General features: G+C 36.2%; 2 protein-coding genes across 2 annotated transcripts; one reads left to right on the forward strand and one right to left on the reverse strand.

Moving 5' to 3' along the window:
- The first annotated feature begins 781 nt into the window (after positions 1-781).
- LOC106642031 (uncharacterized) lies at positions 782-18670 on the forward strand. Its single transcript, XM_023390293.2, has 9 exons — positions 782-995; positions 4380-4445; positions 5055-5113; positions 5272-5586; positions 6166-6596; positions 7392-7774; positions 8652-8751; positions 18104-18380; positions 18477-18670. Exons 1-9 carry the CDS (start codon positions 900-902, stop codon positions 18622-18624), a joined length of 1875 nt encoding a protein of 624 aa, XP_023246061.2. The 5' UTR covers positions 782-899; the 3' UTR covers positions 18625-18670.
- On the reverse strand, positions 9775-14098 carry B-gluc1 (beta-1,3-glucan recognition protein 1). Its single transcript, XM_089597412.1, has 8 exons — positions 13858-14098; positions 12806-13033; positions 12146-12363; positions 11934-12067; positions 11329-11495; positions 10900-11207; positions 10525-10620; positions 9775-10257 (listed from the first exon to the last, which is right to left on the reverse strand). The coding sequence occupies exons 1-8, from the start codon at positions 14000-14002 to the stop codon at positions 10156-10158; spliced, it is 1398 nt and encodes a 465-aa protein (XP_089453538.1). The 5' UTR covers positions 14003-14098; the 3' UTR covers positions 9775-10155.
- Positions 18671-18940: the final 270 nt, after the last annotated feature.

An 18940-nucleotide genomic window follows, 5' to 3' on the forward strand; every position in this document is an offset into this window, starting at 1 on the left:
CACGATTTTCCGTTGTAAGTACAAATTGTTAACGTGATTTTCGATCGAGTCGTAATTTTTTTTTTTTCTTTTTCATCCCACTAGCGTTCAAATACCTACAGACTTGTATCACGCGCTTCTGACTGCTTCTGACTGTTTCCACACTCTTTTGCCGCAATCAAAACGGAATAAAATTGCAATGCAAAAACGACGACTCTTCGAGAGCGAATGAATAAAGAAGAAGAAAAAGTTGTATCCCAATATCGCGATTTTTCAAAGATTCCTCCATACGCGGGCCCGCGAGAGCCTCTCTCTCAGCCTCCCCCACCCCCCACCTCGAATAAGCACCCACACTCTCGTAGCGTTTTTATAATTGTACACGAAACGAGCACGTGTGCGCGTGTGTACGTAAATAATATACATGTGTGTATCAAATAATACGTATGCGAGACGCCAGGATGTCCCCATTATATACATCAGCGCACCAGTCTCGATCGCGCACACTTACCGAGCGCTCGGTCTTGCCCATGTCGCATAAATCTCATAGTTTTCGCACCCTCTGGCAACCACGTACGCGTAAAATTGTTATTTTAATTACACGCAAACGTAACGCGCTATATATTGTATGAACATCGGTATACAATTATTTATAATGATGTATGTATAACGTATGCCGCTCTGATGTATAGATGATGCGTGTATGGTTGTCGGTGTGGGGGACGATGACGTTGGATGGTAAAAAAATCCGGTTCACGGCGAGAGAGCGGACGGTCCAAAGAGGAGGAGATCGAGCGCGAGTCCGTGCGCCAGTGACAGCTCGGGGAAATTGTTGTGGCGAGGCTGTGCGGCCAGTGTGTGTATGGTGTCGTTGACGATTGACACATATATATATATATTATTTGTCCGGGTGTCGATCGGCAATGCAGTCGATGAGGCCGCAGGCGATGAGCCGCGACGAGGCGATCGAGGAAGCGTCGAGTTGGACCAGTGCGGATGTCGTCGAGCTCCTAAGGAAGGTGATGTGTGGCTGCACCATGCACACATGTGTATATATATATATGGGAACTCGAGTGTGGGTTACCGATGCGAGAGCTTCTATGTGCGGTGTCTTTTTTTTTTTTTTTTTTTTTTTTTTTTTTACCGCGGAACCAAGAAATTTTTTTTATTTCACGTCCATCGAAGGAGTTTGCATTACTTGACATGGATGTGTATTTTTTTTTTTTTTTTTTTTTTTTTTTTTCATTCATCCGCGTGTACATGATGCGTATATTTTTGATTTCGCGGTGACGCTTACTCGGTTTTCACGGCCACATTCTTGAATGAATTTATCGCAAGCGCGTAGGTATATACATGTATAAGGAGGTTGTTGACTTTCCAATCGGTATCGCGTGTACGGGAGGTCAAGTGAAATTATTATCTGATCTGTCTCTGGTGTGTATAGGGACGTGCCTGTGGTGCGCAGAGTCACGTAAGGGTTGTAGCTTTTGATTTTTTTTTTTTTTTTTTTTTTTTTTTTTTTTTTTTCACAGTGGCTGTCATAACATCCTTGAAAATAATTATTTTTTTTTTTCTTTTTATGCGTATACATACGTAGAATATGGTATCCACGAGATTTAGTAGAGTATACAAACTCAGTATGCAAACGAGATTTTTCTTTTTTTTTTTTTTTTTTTTTTTTTCAGAGCAGGACATGGTCTAGAAATTATTTGCAACGTATATGGCTTTGACGTTTAAATTCGTGTGAACTGTATGATAAAAAATGCAAGACACGTTATTGTACGCAAAAGTGCAGTGATCGATATTTCAGGTCGTACAACTTTTTTCAGAGATGCTTTTTTTTTTTGTTCTCAAGTTGCTGTTATTGTATTAATTTAAAATAAGAAAATTTTCTAAAGATATGCTTCGATGAATTATTTTCTTACTTTGTAAATATAAAAAATAACTTTTTGAACTGACAAAAAACAAGAGATTTTTTGTCATAAATCTGCTTCCGACAATTTACAAATAATCCTCTATTTCTCCATTGAACCATGGATACAAAGTTAAATTGATTTGTAATAGCCTTACATTAAATGATGTGGACTTATACGGATAAATCAAGACCGGTAAAGCGACAGACTACATACATTATTATGTGATCACCTGCGTACATCAAATAGCGTATATGAAAAAAATTTTGTTTTTATAAAAACTACCACGAGATTTTCATTTATAATAGCAAGATAGTTCGCGAACCAAATACACTAAATTATGGAAAAGTGGCGAGTTTACTCAATAAAAATAATAAACTTGTGGCCATTCTTTCATTTTTTACGGACTATTTACGTTATCAGTAGCGCGTAATTGTCTGCTTTACAATTGTTACTACGTTATCTGTTATGGTGCGCTTCTTCAAATTACAATCCACTGCCAATATTAATAGAACATGTGATCGTATCCCAATGTAAATCAGTACGTTTTTTTTTTTGCATTTCCAAGATTATTGCGTCGATGGTTAAACACGCGTGCGAGTGATTTTCTCTTCATTTCTATTCGCTTAGTTCAATATTGTCACTTAAGAAAAAAGTTTGTTTGATTTCTTGTTCCAGTCTATATCGTACTGCACTTTCCTTATTACGCTTATACCGGTTCACCTGTTCAAAAAGTTTATCGTACCTTTTTGATACGATTGTATTATTTATTCTGTAAAAAAATATTATTATTATTATTATTATTATTATTATTATTATTATTTGCTGAAAACTCTATTAAACACACGATCACTTAAACATTGTTACAACTGAAAAAATACAATTTGGTAATGAATAAAAATTCATACGAAATAAGTTGATAATTTAATTCCCTTTTAGACAACAAAGAAAAACACCTAATTTTAATTACACAAGCGTATAATATATAAGTTTACAAGACGACGAAAGAGCACGTGGCCTCCGGCTGATTTTGCAAACAAACCATCGCCGATCATCACTCGTATACATTATACGTATTGTTTTTTTCAACATTCATTTTCCGATCCACGAGTTTGTTTTATACACACAATCGCGCACTCAATGCTCGTGTCTGTTTTGAAGTGATATCATGAGCAATCGATACGAGCCAGTCTTTCGAGCCACGCGAAGTTTACAGTTTGCGCGTAAACAAGTTCCGATGAGCACGTCTTGGCTCGTGAAAACAGATCCTTAAATTAATTTACATCGAGGACTTGTTTATTCGATGCCCCATTGTGTAGTAAATAATTATTCAATAAGTGTATAATCCCTTGATTTTACGGAGTGTGAAAAATCTTGAGTTAATTGTGCCGCGTCTTTGTATAATTTCTCAGGTAGTAGATTTTTTTTTTTTAATTCTTATAACGCTACATTTACTTTACTTGACAAGTACTATTCATTTAATAATTATTGTGATTATTACAATAATTATTATTACTAATAACAAAAAACTGTATCAATATAATTAAAGTCTTTGTTTCTCTGATAACTGTTAATTTTACGAAAATATTAAGCCACATTTTTTGTCTGTTTTATTCTTGAAATTTACGTAACATTTGAAGAACCATCATATCTTAAATTTTTCCTAAAATCAGAGATATTTTACACCAATGCTTATAAGTATAGGAAATATTATTAATTTATGTAAAAAAATTTCAAGTGCACGAATGAGACGTAATGTATGAAACACACGAAAATCCAAATATCCAAATAAACGGTATTCTTGCAACACCTCTATTGTTTCCTGCAAGAAAAAAATGTAATAAATTGTATACTGGTTTAAAAAACTTTTTAAAATACACTGACCACTTTCAGCACATGGTAAAATTTTTTTTTATTCTCGAACAAGTATAGGTGAGTTTCTAGACAGATGCAATTTTTGTACTCCCAAGCACTGTACATAAGTAATATGCCACTCCTGCCGAGAAGTTGCGTCAAAAAAAGTAAAATTCCACTCTCGTCTGGGTTACACCAGTCGACGCTATACGTATACTTTTACTGTCTCAATTGTACGTACGATTTGCCAGAAGCCTTTGTAACCATTTCTTGCGACTCGCCATACTAACTTTGACCAATTGAACGATTCGTGACTACAGGCCCATCACTCTGTTTCTTAAAACTTGGATGTTTTTTTTTTTTCTTTTGATGAATATAAAAAAAATTTTACGAATAAAAAAAGTTTACGTGGAATTTTCAGTCAATAATATACAATATGGCTGATTTAAAAAAAAATAAACATTACATCTCCACTTTTTTTTTTTATGTAATTATCAACACTTTTCATTTCGTTTGAATAAGTATGAGTCTGGAGTGTACACAAAAAATACTATAGAAAGGATTATTACCACCAAGTCAGTTATTATTATTTTATTTTATTTTTTCAAATATGAGTAACGATCCCTTTGTTTACAGAATGGAGTGGAAGAGCCGTGCTGGAAGGCAGCCGAGAAACGCCAGATTGACGGGGACGAGTTATTAGTAAGTAATCGCTCATCTACCGATTGGCTCACCAACGTATCTGATTTTGTTTTTATTAAATTCATACGATGAATAATACATTTTATCAAACGAGACAAATCGTTGAATCCTTATTACCTAAGGTGATTCATTGATGAACGCGTTTGCTGCTCCTTTATACATGTATTTAATGTTAATTATACCCATTGTTTTTAGTGCTTATTTTGATTGTTGAATGGATTTACGCCCAACTGACAAAATCAATACTGTTTAGCGCGTCAAAAGCACGAAAAATCGGTCCAAAAGTACCATCACAATGGTGCAAAAAAGTAATTATATTTCTTCCGACACTTACGATTCGTACCCTCCGTAATAGGGTCGCTCACCCTTAAATACACTTGTCCTTCCACAAAAACAATTGTTATTTTTATTTTTACTTTATCACGCAAAAGAAAACACACAACTACGTATATATATATGTATATATATGTATCCAAGTATGTGTATCACGCCACATTTACAGCTCTGTGCCATGCATGTCGGTTCTAGTTCATTTGTAACTTCATTTTGTGATTTTTTTTTTTTCCTTCCTTGAGTTCTCTCCATCTGACCAATTTTTTTAAATTGCAGCACTTGACGGAGGGGAAGCTGGCGCTATGGAAAAGCGACCTGACCAAACCTCTTACACGGTGAGAGATTCTGTTCGCGTTTTTTTTTTTTTTTTTTTTTTTTTTTTTTTTTTTTTTTGTACGCAATCCTGATGTGCAACGAAAAAAAAAAAAAAAAAAAAAAAAAAAAAAAAATTTAAAATATTTATCGAATTAGCGGCCTTTTCGATGTGTTCCAGGAAACTTTGGGCGTTCGTCGAGGAGTTGAAGAAACATCCCGAGAAGTACGTCGAGCAGCGTCACAGGCACCAACAGCCGACAACAGCCGCTGAGTCGCACACGGTCGCGGTGAAATGCGGTGCATCACCGAGTGACGTGAGCTCCTGGGACACGGACTTTGACGACGAGGAGGACGAATCGAGCGGTTGCAACGGGCACGCGATCACCCCGTCCATCATCAATTCCGACGAATTTCTCAGCAGGTTGAGGCTGTTTCAGGAAAACGACCGGGTGCAGCGACAACGGACCGAAAGCCTCAAGGGATCGAATTTCTCGTAAGGATTTTTCTTGCTCGATTCGACCCCCAAACAGGGGTAGTTTTCCAATCGGTTGTTGTATCGTCAAGGTTTTTACCTTACACACAATAAAATAAATTTTTTTTTTTTTTTACGATTAATATGTATTCTTCATCGTCGTGTTATACGGTGTGAATCACCAGTGGCACTTGGAAGTACACGTGGAGTTTTGGATGAGGGATGCCGGGGTGAAAATGGCAGTGAAAGTAAAAAAAAAATTAAATAAAATTGGCGAAATAGTCACAAAAACATCGTTTCACATAAATATCATCCTTTGAGATAACCATCCGCGTGGATTGAACATCAAAACACGAGAGTTTTTTTTTTTTTCTGTTCTGGACATGGTAAAAAGTAATGATACAGTCGATAAAACACGTGAAATTATCCTTTACGATGGTCGGTTTGATCCGTACTCGGAATTAATGGGTCCCCTTGAAATCTCCAACGTGACGTAAAGAAAAGAACTATGCACCCTGTATACAGCTAAACACGCCAAAGTTTTCATATTATCCGTATGATTGTAATAAACGTAATTTATTGATCCTGGGGCGATTTCAGGCTGAACCGGATGGAGAGGACGAGCAACGGGGGGGCAGCCCCGACCCCGAGGGGCACCTCGGCGCACAGCAACGCACCGCCGACACCCGAGACCACTTACGCGAACTGCCAGTCGGAGAACTTTGGCGTCGTCGAGGAGAACACGTACATGAACTGCGCGTGCGAGGTGCCACCGCTTCGACCAGGGCAAAACAAGTCGGGGAACGTTGGTGCGACGAATCAGCAGCAAAAAAGCCTCGCGGAGAAGCTCAGGGAGCAGCTTATGTTGAGGCAGACGAGCGCCGTTGCGCCGAGGTCCGGGGATACGTGCAAGGCGAGGGATGACGCGGAGCTACGTGCCGTTGGCGAGCCGAGGCCGTCGTTTTTACACAGGAGATCCAAGATCGAAGCTGGCTTTGGTCGCGGGGATTCGCGCAGCAATGGCGTTTCGAGTAAATACAATTTTTTTTTTTTTTTTTTTTTCCATTTCCTGTGTACAGAGGTGCTTTTTTGTGACTTTTTTTTACCAGTGATGTGGTCGGTCATTGCTCGTGCGATTGATAAATATTAACATTTTTGTTTTAAATGTAAAATTGTGCATCATTTATAATAATATAATTCATTGTTATTTTTTGTGTACTTTTATGCTTGGAGTCCAAGGTTTTTACGCGTTAAAAAAAGGTTTGCAACAACGTTACGTTGGCAGCCCAAAAAATTGTTATAAAATCTAAAATATAGCGTAATCAAAAAATGCCCCGAAGATTATCCTGGTACAATCGATATAGGACTTTTCTTTTTTATAAAACGTTTTTCGGCTACCACAAAAAAAAAAAAAATTAATTCGGTAATAAATCCTTTCTGTTTCTGCTTGAATAATCTTTTATTATTTAAAGGATATTTCAACAGTTTTTACAAAAGTTTTTTATGCGTATACGTTTGTCAATAAACAAAACTTCGAAAAATCTAAAATAACGCATAGGAAAAAATATCCGCAGATTGATCTGGTTAAAGAGACGATTTTGAAACGTTTTTAAGATGCATTGTAAAAAAAAAAAGGTTTATCATTCGGAAATGTAAACATTTTCCAACGTTATTATTTGAAAGTGCTCGCAAAACTTGTTTGGGCTGAGAAAAAATAACGGTTTCTTGACGTGACGGCGTCACCACAGTTCATGACCAACTGGTCCTCACAAAAAAACCCGATGATAACGACAACAAGAGTAACGAGTAAACCCGTTTTGTTTTAGAACACCAAAAGGCCCCATCAAGCGAACCGAGCTTTAACGGCAACACCAGCGTCAGCCACACGCCTCAGAGCAGTTGTTCGGAGGAGTCGCTGCGCAACCTGCCCCGGCCGCCCGCCTCCATCCAAAGCTTCGACCTAGTGGCGAGCCTACCGTCGACCACGGCGACGCAATTACCCAGCGACAACGAGAACGACGACGAGGACGACGAGGACGCCTTCGACGGGGACGACGAGGAGTCGTACGAGTCATTCGACCAGCGACTGGTGGCAGAGCACAACGGTGCGGTGATGCTCACGGGGGAGCGCGGGCCCGGCAATAAGCCGCTCGGCTCGGCTGCCGATGACGAGGGCCTCTACGAGATCTACGAGTCGATCATCGAGACGGTGAGTTTTACCGGGACCCCGGTTTTGTCGCGCGTCACATTGTTTTTCGGGTATCGACTTTTTTTTTCGTTTTAATCAAATGACGAGTAGAAGCGTACACTGAGAGAAAACAATCAAAATAAGAGAAAGTCCGGCTAAAATTACCATTGTGCACAATGAATTGGATGCGAGTCGAGGCAAAAAATAAAAAAAAATTGTTATTTTTAATAGTCAAGACTATATTGTTTTAACAGTTAAAATTGTAATTTGAATAGTTAGAGCAGTAAAAATTACCATTCTGGTGCAGTAAACCTCGAAAGGATCGGTTAACAAATTTCTCGCATAGAAATTTTTACTATTGGAACTACAATTTTTTCTATTAAAACAATAACTTGTTCCTTTTTTGCTATCTTGCATCCAATTTACTGTGCGCAATGGCAATTTTTGCTAAAATTTCTCTACAATTTTTGTTATTTTTTTCTCTCAGTGCAGTACTGGGTTGAATATTATAAAAAAAAAAAATAAAAAAAAATATCGTTTAAAATGTAAAATTAATATTTTTTCACGGTTACCTATACTTATCAACGATACTGACCCGATCGAAAGGTATACAATAGTATTTATAGCATATGGATATATTGTACGCAAAAATGTATGAAAAAAAAGAATTTTATAAAAAAAATTGTATTGAGTACAGATAGTATAGGTATTTGATTATTTAAAATGAAATGGATGGAATGGACGAATCGTTTTTTTTATAATTTTAAATTCACAATTATACCCAGTTAAACGAACAAGTATCAAAATTTTTAAGCACATAAAATTGAGTGTTGGATCATCGAATATATCGGATGGACGAGCGACGTGCGTGAAATATAATTGAACTTGTGATTTTCAGCCCGAGGACGACAAAGAGCCCGCCAAAACGAGCCACAGTAACACGAGTCCGTCCAAAGTGCCACCGCCCTTGCCCGCGAAAGCACCTCGTAACTTAGCAGGTAGGTAATGATGTGTAACATATCATCGATACAATTACATTGTACATAAGAACACTCGCAACGTTAATACCTATATGTCTTACTTTTTGTAGTTTCCGTCAAAGTTACATCCGCGCTGTTGAATGGTTTCATACGTTTATCGAATTCATTAAACAACTATTACGAAACGTTAAACAATCTTTTTTTATTTTATTTTATTTTATTTTTTTATTTCATCAACACTGGCACTGCAAGTCGAGGCTTGAAAAAAACACGAACAACAATTCTGACATTTTACTCGTAAGAGAATATTTTGAATAAAAAAAGTTTAAATAAGTATTCCCTAGTATATCTGTGAGATTGCATTTTTATGAAAGCCGTACCGTCACCAGACTCGGGCACGGGTACTTTTTCAATTTTTCTTAGGTATGCATTTTTACCAGGAGTGTGAAGTTTTTCTTTTTTTTTTTTTAACACTACTTATAACGCAGTACTTGATAAAATTTGTTTAGCAATGACAATCCATTGCAATTAGGAATACAATTGATTTGGACAAAAACTTGGTTCAAGTTTGTAAAAACCGTATTTAAAGGCTTCATTTTCAATACTTTACAATAAACATCAATATCTATAATGTGTTACACTTTTTAGTTAGAAAAAAGTTTTTTTTTTAGTATTGTTTTGTCAGTAGTGAAGAATAAAAAGTTCTTTTATGAAATTAAATTTTATTTGGGAAAAAAAAATTTTTCTTCAAAGTTTTACAAAAAATTAGTATTTGAAAACAAAAAAAAACAGACGCAAGTATAAAAGCCTACATGTGTTACATGATAACTGATAATTTACTTTTCAAAATGAAAAAAAAAATAAAAAGAGGAAATCGTACTTTGTCTCGTTTTATTGATAAGCGTGTTGTAAGATTTTCTTTTTCATTTAAACAAAAGAGTCAACTAATGCCAAGGTGTGTTTAAGTTTCCAACCGATCGCACGCCCGCAATGACTGTAAAATCAACACATGCGCTCAAATCGTGTAAGTGATGGAAAAAAAAAAACATTCACTACCGTACACGCGTTTGTATTGTTAAATTTTATCAGGGTAATTCACGTGTACTCAATGAATCTTTTGTCAGATTCGATATTCGTAAGAAGCAAAAAGCCACAGCAAGGAAAGAAAAAAAAAATTTTTTTTCCTTGAGATTCAAATAAATATTCAAAACGCAAGCACGCGTTATGAGCTTGCCTGTATATTACATGAGTTTAAACAAAAATCACACTCATTTGCACAGGTGCAAAGAGAAACAAAATTTACAGCAAAGTAAAGGTACACATCACTGAAACTTAAATTTGTTCGAGTATCATCGGTATCAACAGGAAAGAGAAAACAAAAAAAAATTTCCTTGTCGATGATGAAAATCCAAGCTTTTCCCCCTACAGAGCCCAAATCTTCACGTAATCCACTTTCAGAGACTTGGCGTTGTTCAACCACGTTTTCGACCAGACGTGTTTGTTCAAGTAAAAGTTGTAGGCAGCCTATCATGAAAAACAAAAACAAAACAAAGGTCAAAAAGTAAAAAACGTACTCAATGTAATTCATTTGGAGACAAGAAAATATTTACTAAATCAGTTATACCGAGTGAGATAATGTTTTTTTTTTTTTTTTTTTTTTTTCTTATTTGTAATGAGGATACTTTCTCAAAGTAAAACATTACAGTGCTAATTAAAAAAAAAAAAAAAAAAAAAAAAAAAAAAAAAAAAAAAATGACTTGAAACCAATTTTCTTTCCGTGCCAACACGTACCTTTGCTTGGTCGTTCCGCCAGAACTTTTTGGTGTCTTTAGCGGAGTCCGGGAACTCCATCACGCCCCCAACAGCCAGGCCAATGGTCAAGTAGTACTATAAGTGCAGAAATAAATTACACGATAAATCGGGATCACTTGCAGGAAAATTTTGTGTACAGCAGATTATCAAAAAATGTTTGACACGTATTTTTTCTTTTTTCACCCAAACAATATAACTGACCAAGTGGGGAGGCGTTCACGCGGGTCCCCCATATTTTATTATGAAAAAAAAAAAGAAAAAAAAAAAGAAAAAAAAAAAAAAAAAGTACGTGCCCAGTATGTATAATCATCCGCAATCAGCTAGACGTAAGGGAAAAGGCCGTAAAACGATTACCGGAGAGTTGGTGTTGAGCTCGGAGCTGGTGACCTCGTCGTACTTTTCACCGTCGACGCTCAGAATGATTTTCCCCGGACTCCACGTGAGCTCGTACACGTGAAAGTCCTCCGACCACAGCTTCGCGTTGTACACGACGCTTCGGTCCCGGCCGTTGAAGCTCTCCAGTGCCGACGAGCCGCGATCGATCCTCCCGCCCCACAGGATTTTGTTGCTTATGTCGTTGTCGTTGTGAGTCAACTCGGTGTTGCCGGACGACGAAGCTACCCGGATCTGCTGGTTGCCCCGCGCCGATTGCAGCATCAGAACTGTCATGTCCATTGTTCTTACAATCGTCATTTACGTGCTTACAGCCGATTTGTGACTATAGGTATATCTCTAATAATCGGATATGGGCATGCACACGTTGCACATGTGTGTATAACTTACGGGGGTAAATCCAGTCGCCGCGGGGCAGCTTGGCCTTTATTTGCACCCGGCCGTACGCGAAATTGAGGAACTTGCGGCTGTTTAGCCGGCCGGAGGTGACTGCCGGTAGTATGTTCCAGGACCGACCGGTGCGCTGGCACTCGTAGCTCCCCTGGCTGCCCGTGCACCTGCGTTGTGCAAAAATCATCCAATAGTTCATTTTTTTTTTTTTTTTTTTTTTTTTTTTTTCTTTCTTTCCCCTTCCCTCCAAGTACGAATTTTACTACGTCGTTGAATAATACTGGTGGACAATTAGGTATATAGGGACAACGATTCAGCACGCACAGCGTTTAATAATAACATTGGAGTAATTGTTGGTCTAACAACTTTGCAACGCTGATTTTTTCTTACTAATTACTTAGAGTAGAAGTGATTTTTCGTTTGAAAGATTACCGAACGCTTTTCAACGTTTTTGCAACGTTATGACTATTTTGTTCTACAACGTTGTAAACTTGTAAATAACAACGTTTTTCGAATGTTTTAAAATTTTATTCAACGTGTTTATAAAATAAATTTTCTAAAAATACTTTGTGGTCGTACTTTTGGATGGCAATCGGTACACTTACTTTTCGAGCGTCATCTTCCCGGTGTTAACGAACTCTTCCCCGTACTCCTCGCTCAGCAGGACCGGAGTGATGGTCAGCCCATTCTGCATATTGACGTTCTTCGCCGAGTTCCGATAGACCACGAACTCGTAATCCTTGGGTGCAAACAAATTTCTTTTCTCTCTTTTTTCCTTATCAAAAAAAAAAAAAAAAAAAAAAAATCACAAACTAACCGGTGCATCGGTAAACTGCTCGACAACCGTCCACTGGCTGCGGTTAAAGAGGCTCCAGTCCCGGAAGTTCTCGTCTAGCAGTATATCGCCTATGCACGGGTTCCAGCTGTTACCGTTGCTGTCGTACATCAAAGTTGAGGACCGTTTGCAGGTGTCACCCTTTTTGCTATCCCCGTCCTTTTGTCCCTCGATTTTTTTGCCATCGTAGTCGTAAAAATCTACACAATCGAATCAAACCATTTCATAATCCGGTGTTACGTTTTTGATCGCAAAAAGGGCATCCCCCTTTTTTTACGTGTAGGTATATGATGTACGGACTTGGGCGTTATTTTTATTTGGCAAACATTTTTTTTTTTTTTTTTTTTTTTCTTGTTAAAACTATAACGCATTATATTACTATAATTATTATTATTTTCTTTATTTTATTACTACTGCTTGTAACAGTACTTGACCAATATAAAATAAATCATAGAAAAATAAATTTTAAGGAAAATAAAGAAGACTTTTGTTAAAAATGAGCCAAGAAAAAAAAAAGGTTTCCAGCAAAAAAAGCGTACGGTGTATTTTTGGAGACGAATTGTTAAGTAAATTATTAAAAAATTTACAAAATAATTGTGCCCAAATCTGCGATTTTGTATGCGAAAAAAAAAAAAAGCGTACCAGTAACCACGTGCTTTTGGTCGAGCAAGTTGTAACCCAATTTGTTATAAACCACGTGGACCCAGTAATGGACAACGTCGCCTTTTTTCAACTTCGTCGACTTATCCTGGTACACCCAACGGCCGTTACGTCTCTTGATTACGTCGACTGCTATGGTACCGGCTTCCAAGCTATAAAACTCGTCATTGAACTTCACGTGGTATGCCACTAGGCTCATGCCCTCCACGTCTGGCGAACCGTGCGGAGGAAAAATAATATGCCATGGCATTGATATCATTGTTGTTATTATTATTATTATTATTCATTTTTTTTTTCGACGCCCCTTACAAAAAAATACGGTTTAGGAAATTGCCTTTTTTTTTATTAGATTTTCTGAGAAAAATAAATTGAACAAGTTTTTTTTTTTAATATCCATCATTCAATTATACTTCTAGTAATGCAACAAGTTATAAGTATATTTTTCACATCGGTATACTGAATCGTCTTTTTTTCATACGTATAGCAGCGATTTATTGTATTTAAATATTTATATTATTTGAAAGTATTAAATTATACTAAAATGATATTTGATCAATTTTTAAATTATTAAACATTATTATTGTTATGACCGTCATTGCTGTCATGATTATTGGTTTTCACAACAGCTTGTTACTCGCGGTTTTACTTCGAATAAAAGGTTGGAAAAAGGTTCGATTTGAGATGAAAAACGAAAATAAAAATGATTATACTCCATGTCGTTGAAATAAACTTTATCACTAAACGATACCGAGTCATCGCACATTTACTTCCGCATAAAACATGTGTGCTGTAGCATACGTGATAAAGACCAAAGTATTACGTTCAACATTGCAATAAATGATGAATATAAAAAGGGAAAAACCAAAAATAATGCATTAAAAAGTTTTACTTTGGCCAAAACAAAAAGCACACTAAGTTATCGACTACGTAAACGGAACCTTCATTACGAAAAAAAAAAAAAAAAAAAAAAAAAAAAAATGTCAACGTATGAAAAAAATTTAATGCAAGGCGTCACAATAAATCGCAAAACTTACGTGGTACTGATATCCTAATCCCAACGGGACTGAGCGGCTCGACGGTAGCACTGGGAGGCTCGAACTGCGCCTCCACGCAGTAAACCGTCACCAGCACGCTCAGGACGATCCTCACCAGATGAATCATTTTGCAATTATCCACCATCGCAAAAAGAGTATTACTCCGAACAGATGGGCGGGTGGATCGGGTTTGGCTTCACGCTTGACTCCGGCGGCTCTTTTTATGCACAAATTTTTTTTATTTCCTTCTCTTATCAAGCATGGAAAAAGTATAGAGGGGGAGGAGAGACGATTTATGTCTTTGATTCGTGGGTATAGTGCGATCATGACGGTCTTTTTTTTCTCGTGACTTATGTACGTGGTGCGCATAAATACCTAATAACAAGGGTATAGGGAGGAGTGGATTTTTTTTTTGTTTTTGTTTTTTTTCACCGTAAACGCCCCTTTTGTTTGCGCAGAAAATATGTATGATTACCAACAACGAGTGAGTTTTTTGCAATACAGGATTGTTTCGATTTTTTTTAGGCTTTACATTTACCGGTGGATTATAAAAATGGTGCAAACTCCTATTTCTGTTGCGGCAAAGAAATGGTTCCTGGTAGTTTTAAATTTATATGATCAAAAGACAAAAAGGGCAAAAAACTTTGCCAAACATCCATATGATTCAAAAAATGTTGATTATTTAAAAAAAACTATATTTCTTGTCTATTTCTTAAAATATACCATATAAGAAGTAGGAGTAGGTTTTTTTGAAGAATTTAATGGTATACTTCAATTTTACTTTTACAATCAATATACTTAAGATCTCACCGCCTCTTTTAACGTTCGGTAATCACTGTGAACGCTTACAACACGTGCGTTTGTTCAGCTGAAGACAATCAATTTTAGGTAATTAATTGTTTCATGTTATTTTTTTTTATTCATTGCAAATTACGATTTTTGTTTGAATTAGTGTTTTTCCAGTGGTTACAATAATTTTTTATAAAATGTGAGTTTTACTTTAGAAATTGCATTAATAAGAGAAAAATCAACGAAAATTGTTGCATATAAAATAGATACAAACGTAAAATTTTCATCACCAAGTCTTTGGTTGTTCGTAAAATAATGTTTTTTTTTTCCTTTTAGAGTTTGGGTATTTTTCCTTTGTGCACTGGAAATTTGTTTTTAGGATTGTTTCATTTGGCACCGCAATTGTTTGGCAATTACGTAATAAGCCAATAAAAAAAGATAGTCTTTTAACAAACTAAATTATTCTATTTGATTAAGACGAAATACATTGTGACATCAATAATTACTCTGTGTATTTACTAAAAATAATTATTTTGCACACATCATTATACCCACGATTACTTCGTAGGAGCGTATTTTATGTTTTTTTGAAGAAGCTAATTAATTTCAATTAAAAGTATAGGTATACATTATATCTGTTTGGGGTAAAATTTTTAAGATAGCTGTATTTTTTTTACAGCTTCTAAAAAATTTAAAATTTTACATGTAACTCTACTATAACTTTTTTACAAGACATTTAAGGTCAAAATATTGTCAATAAAATGCGAAAGATCCAATTTTTCTTTTTATTTTTTAACGATAAACAATTTTGTGCTTTAAAGGTAGTAAAGTAGCTCTTTTAAAATTTGCTACTTGTGGATTTAAGAAGAACATGATAAATTCCAACAACAACAAATCATTCACTATTTTTATTTTTTAGGTGTATTTTTTAAATTAAATTTTATTAATAAACAAACAAAAAAGACCAAAATTTTTCCATTGCTTTTATTGAACTTGGTAACAAAATACACATGAGAAAGTCTGTTTTTTTTTTAAGCAGAGACATGCATTGAATATTTCCGGAGCCTTTGCAAGTGCACATATATATTTACCGACCTCATGCCACGAGCCGACCAACGCGATGCAAAGTATTACCACTTGGCTCTACGCGCATTTATTAATGGCTCGCTCGCCTTTTTTGAGAGCAAGAATTTCAGCACCTCAAAGATGTATCCGGAGCCTCTACTACAGTCCTCCTCAAGACGTCGACTCGATCGCATAGCTTGTGATTTAGAAATCTTAAAATTTAATTAATGTATAAGTTTTTTTATCGCTTTTGCATAACAAAGGTAAAGAAAAAAACTCAAGTAAACGTTCAAATATATGGTGTGAAGGGAAAAAAATAAGTCACACACGTGTTTGTAGCTGAGAGGAAGCGAGAAAATCGGTGGTCGGGAAATCGGCAAAATTAGTAGATTGCGAGCGGCGATGACGAGCCTTTACGGCGAGTCGAAGAAAATGCTTTTACTGGGACCAAGGCTCTCCGAGACTCTCACTCAGGAGACTCTAACTCTGGCTCGGCTCAACCTTTCCAGTTTGTATAGTTTATTATTTTCTAAAAATAATTCTATTCGATTCAACATGAAAACGCTATTTTTATCATAAATTAATTTTTCGAGGAGCAATTGCTTATTTGTTTATTCGTTAAAAAATGTGTGGCCCTTTTTTCTAAGATTTTGAATAGTAGGGTAAATTAATGAGCAGCTGTGAACAGATTTTTTTGAAATATTTTGATGTTTAAAACGTAAAAAATAACAGGTACAGATTAACGATTACAAAGTTAACATATACTTTTCTTGCAAACACACTGGTACCAATAGCAATACTTATGTCGATAAAAATTATGACGCACATGCATTTTGTACGTACAATTTGATATTTCTCCGTTAACTTTTTAAAATTTTTTTTATTTTATACAATGTGAAATGAAATATTATTTTCCGTTGCCTACAGTATTCTGGATATCTCTTGTTTTTTGTTCAGTATATTACTAAATTTTATAATCCCCATTTATAAATAGTTATCCATAAAAACTCGCAAAGTGCATCAAACTTGAACATATAAACATTTTTTAATAATTTGCGTTACCATTTTTTGATCTAAAAATAAAATGCATCGTTATCACTTGTGCTAAAAAAACCTTGTATCACGTCCAACAACAGCTTTTTTTCCATCAAAAGTAATCTATTTTATTTTGTGAGAGAAAACAAAAAAATTTCGTAGAAAAAAGATGTAAAAATGTTTGAAAAGTATTAATTTATTAGTTCCGACAAATTTTACTTTGTAATAATGTAGTACTTTATTTTTCCACTCAAAAATAGTTAGACGAGTTATACAAATGCACGATTTCATAAGTAGAAATGAAAAAAATTCATAAACAAAAAACAATTATCCTAGCCGTTCCACACGGTATGAGTGAGGCTAGGCCCCATAGGTTGGTAAACTGATAAATTAAATATGTGTAAATATCGATTTTCATAAGGTGACAGCAAGTTGTATTTTTAGTGGTGAGTTGAGTCATACAATGATGAATCACACTGTATACTGATGTATACACAATAGTAGCTTATCGTTAATTACTACGGCTTGTAAAAAATCAAAGAAGATAACAGGAAAAAAAAAAAAAAGATTTTCACGGCAGCTTCCGGTATTACTACTAAAGTATGACGCCAGTTCGAATGTCCAGTTGGTACCGAATTTTCTGCAGCTCATACTCATTGGTTGAAAGTACGACGAGTTTGCTCGCTGTGGCCAGTAAGACACGTTATAGGGCTCCGAGGCTGTTGACCGAGTCACCGATTAACAAAAAACAGCAAAATATGAAAAGTTGGTGAATATAGTAAATAAATTATTGTTCCAAATTGTTCAGCAAAGTTTTTTATACTCCACTTAATTGGGAAAAATTTTCTTTGGTTTCGTCCCAATTTCGTCCCAATGGTGCAGTCCTGCTGGAAAAAGGCGCCAGTTCGGTCGAACAAAAAGGGGTAATCGGTTAAGCATGAGTAAAAGGTTCAAATGAAAAAGATAAAATCTCCATTTTTATTGGCCCAGTGAAATTTCCAAAGTCACAATGAACATTAAATTGGCTGGTGGTAGGTGAGAAATTGTCATTTTTTAACATCTTTTTCGAATTTTCACCTCCATCGTACCGAGTGACGAATTACGTACTTTACGACAAGACGTTAAAAAAGAAAAAAGCTCTCTCAACCAGCAAATTGTAGGAAAAAAAAAGGGATTTTCTGGAAAGCCAGGAAGAGCAAGTATTAAATAAACCCAACTATACAATGGCCCCCCTGTAAAATTACAGAAAAACATTTTTCCCCAACTAAATTGAGGGATGGATGAAAAACCAAAAACAAAAAACAAAAAAAAAACACCCAAATAATTATAAGTATCGCGTTTCTCGTTGTTTTCCCAGAGCGTTCGTCAAACCAGCGTTCAACACCCAAGCAGGGCGCATCATCTCCAGGCGCGACGAGAGGGTCCCTGCCACTGCCCCCCGACCCTTGCACGGACAGACCCTGGTTTCACAATCTCACCCGGGAACAGGCGATCATCCTCATGGAGCAGCACAAAACCGACGGCTGCTTCCTCCTCAGGCCATCCACCACCAACCCCGACAATCCGATGACCCTCGTCCTGTGGTTCAAGGACAAGGTCTACAACATTCCCGTTCGCAGGCGCCCCGACAACAAGTGAGTCTCGTGTGCACGATGATTTTTTTTTTTTTTCTTCTTTTTTTCACCCTCAAAAAACATTATGAAAAATAATCACCACCGATTGTTTCGTAGGTACGCGTTGGGCACGCCAAAGAGCGAGGAGCAGGCGTTCGACAGTATCGATGACATCGTCCCTCATTTCAAGTCGGAGTCCTTGATCCTGTTCAGCGGGGGGGTGGAAATGGGCTGCACAATGTTGACGGACACGCCGTCCAAGTAAATACGTTGTTACAACAATCAACCACCATCGTGTTGGTACCGTTTCAAAGGCTAATATTATCATTTTTTTTTTTTTTTTTTTTTTTTTTTTTTTTTTTTTTTTTCTTCATATTATATAATATGGACTTTAATGGTCCTCGATGCATTTACAGTATAATTTACCATTTTCTCGACAACTCGAATCGAAGGATATTCATTTTCATCAAAATGATTTAGTGAAAAGGTCTGATTTCTAGTTTTTTGTTTTTTTTTTAGAATTATTGCAAATGTATTTTAGCTCTATTTTGTATTTATGAAAAAAAAAACAAGCTACAAAT

Source organism: Copidosoma floridanum, unplaced genomic scaffold (genome assembly GCF_036245765.1).
Source record: "Copidosoma floridanum isolate Cflo_tuat_1 unplaced genomic scaffold, Cflo_Japanese_pri ptg000032l, whole genome shotgun sequence".
In the NCBI taxonomy this organism is placed as follows: Eukaryota; Metazoa; Arthropoda; class Insecta; order Hymenoptera; family Encyrtidae; genus Copidosoma; species Copidosoma floridanum.

Excerpts from the sequence above, each read along its gene's own strand:
- B-gluc1 (XM_089597412.1), bottom strand. The coding sequence starts at position 14,002 with ATGGTGGATAATTGCAAAATGATTCATCTGGTGAGGATCGTCCTGAGC. Across the intron at positions 13,034-13,857 it reads GATTAGGATATCAGTACCAC|ACGTGGAGGGCATGAGCCTA; the intron begins GTAAGTTTTGCG and ends ACGGTTCGCCAG. Across the intron at positions 12,068-12,145 it reads AGCAGTTTACCGATGCACCG|GATTACGAGTTCGTGGTCTA; the intron begins GTTAGTTTGTGA and ends TTTGCACCCAAG.
- LOC106642031 (XM_023390293.2), top strand. The coding sequence starts at position 900 with ATGCAGTCGATGAGGCCGCAGGCGATGAGCCGCGACGAGGCGATCGAG. Across the intron at positions 6,597-7,391 it reads GCGCAGCAATGGCGTTTCGA|AACACCAAAAGGCCCCATCA; the intron begins GTAAATACAATT and ends GTTTTGTTTTAG. Across the intron at positions 7,775-8,651 it reads ACGAGTCGATCATCGAGACG|CCCGAGGACGACAAAGAGCC; the intron begins GTGAGTTTTACC and ends TGTGATTTTCAG.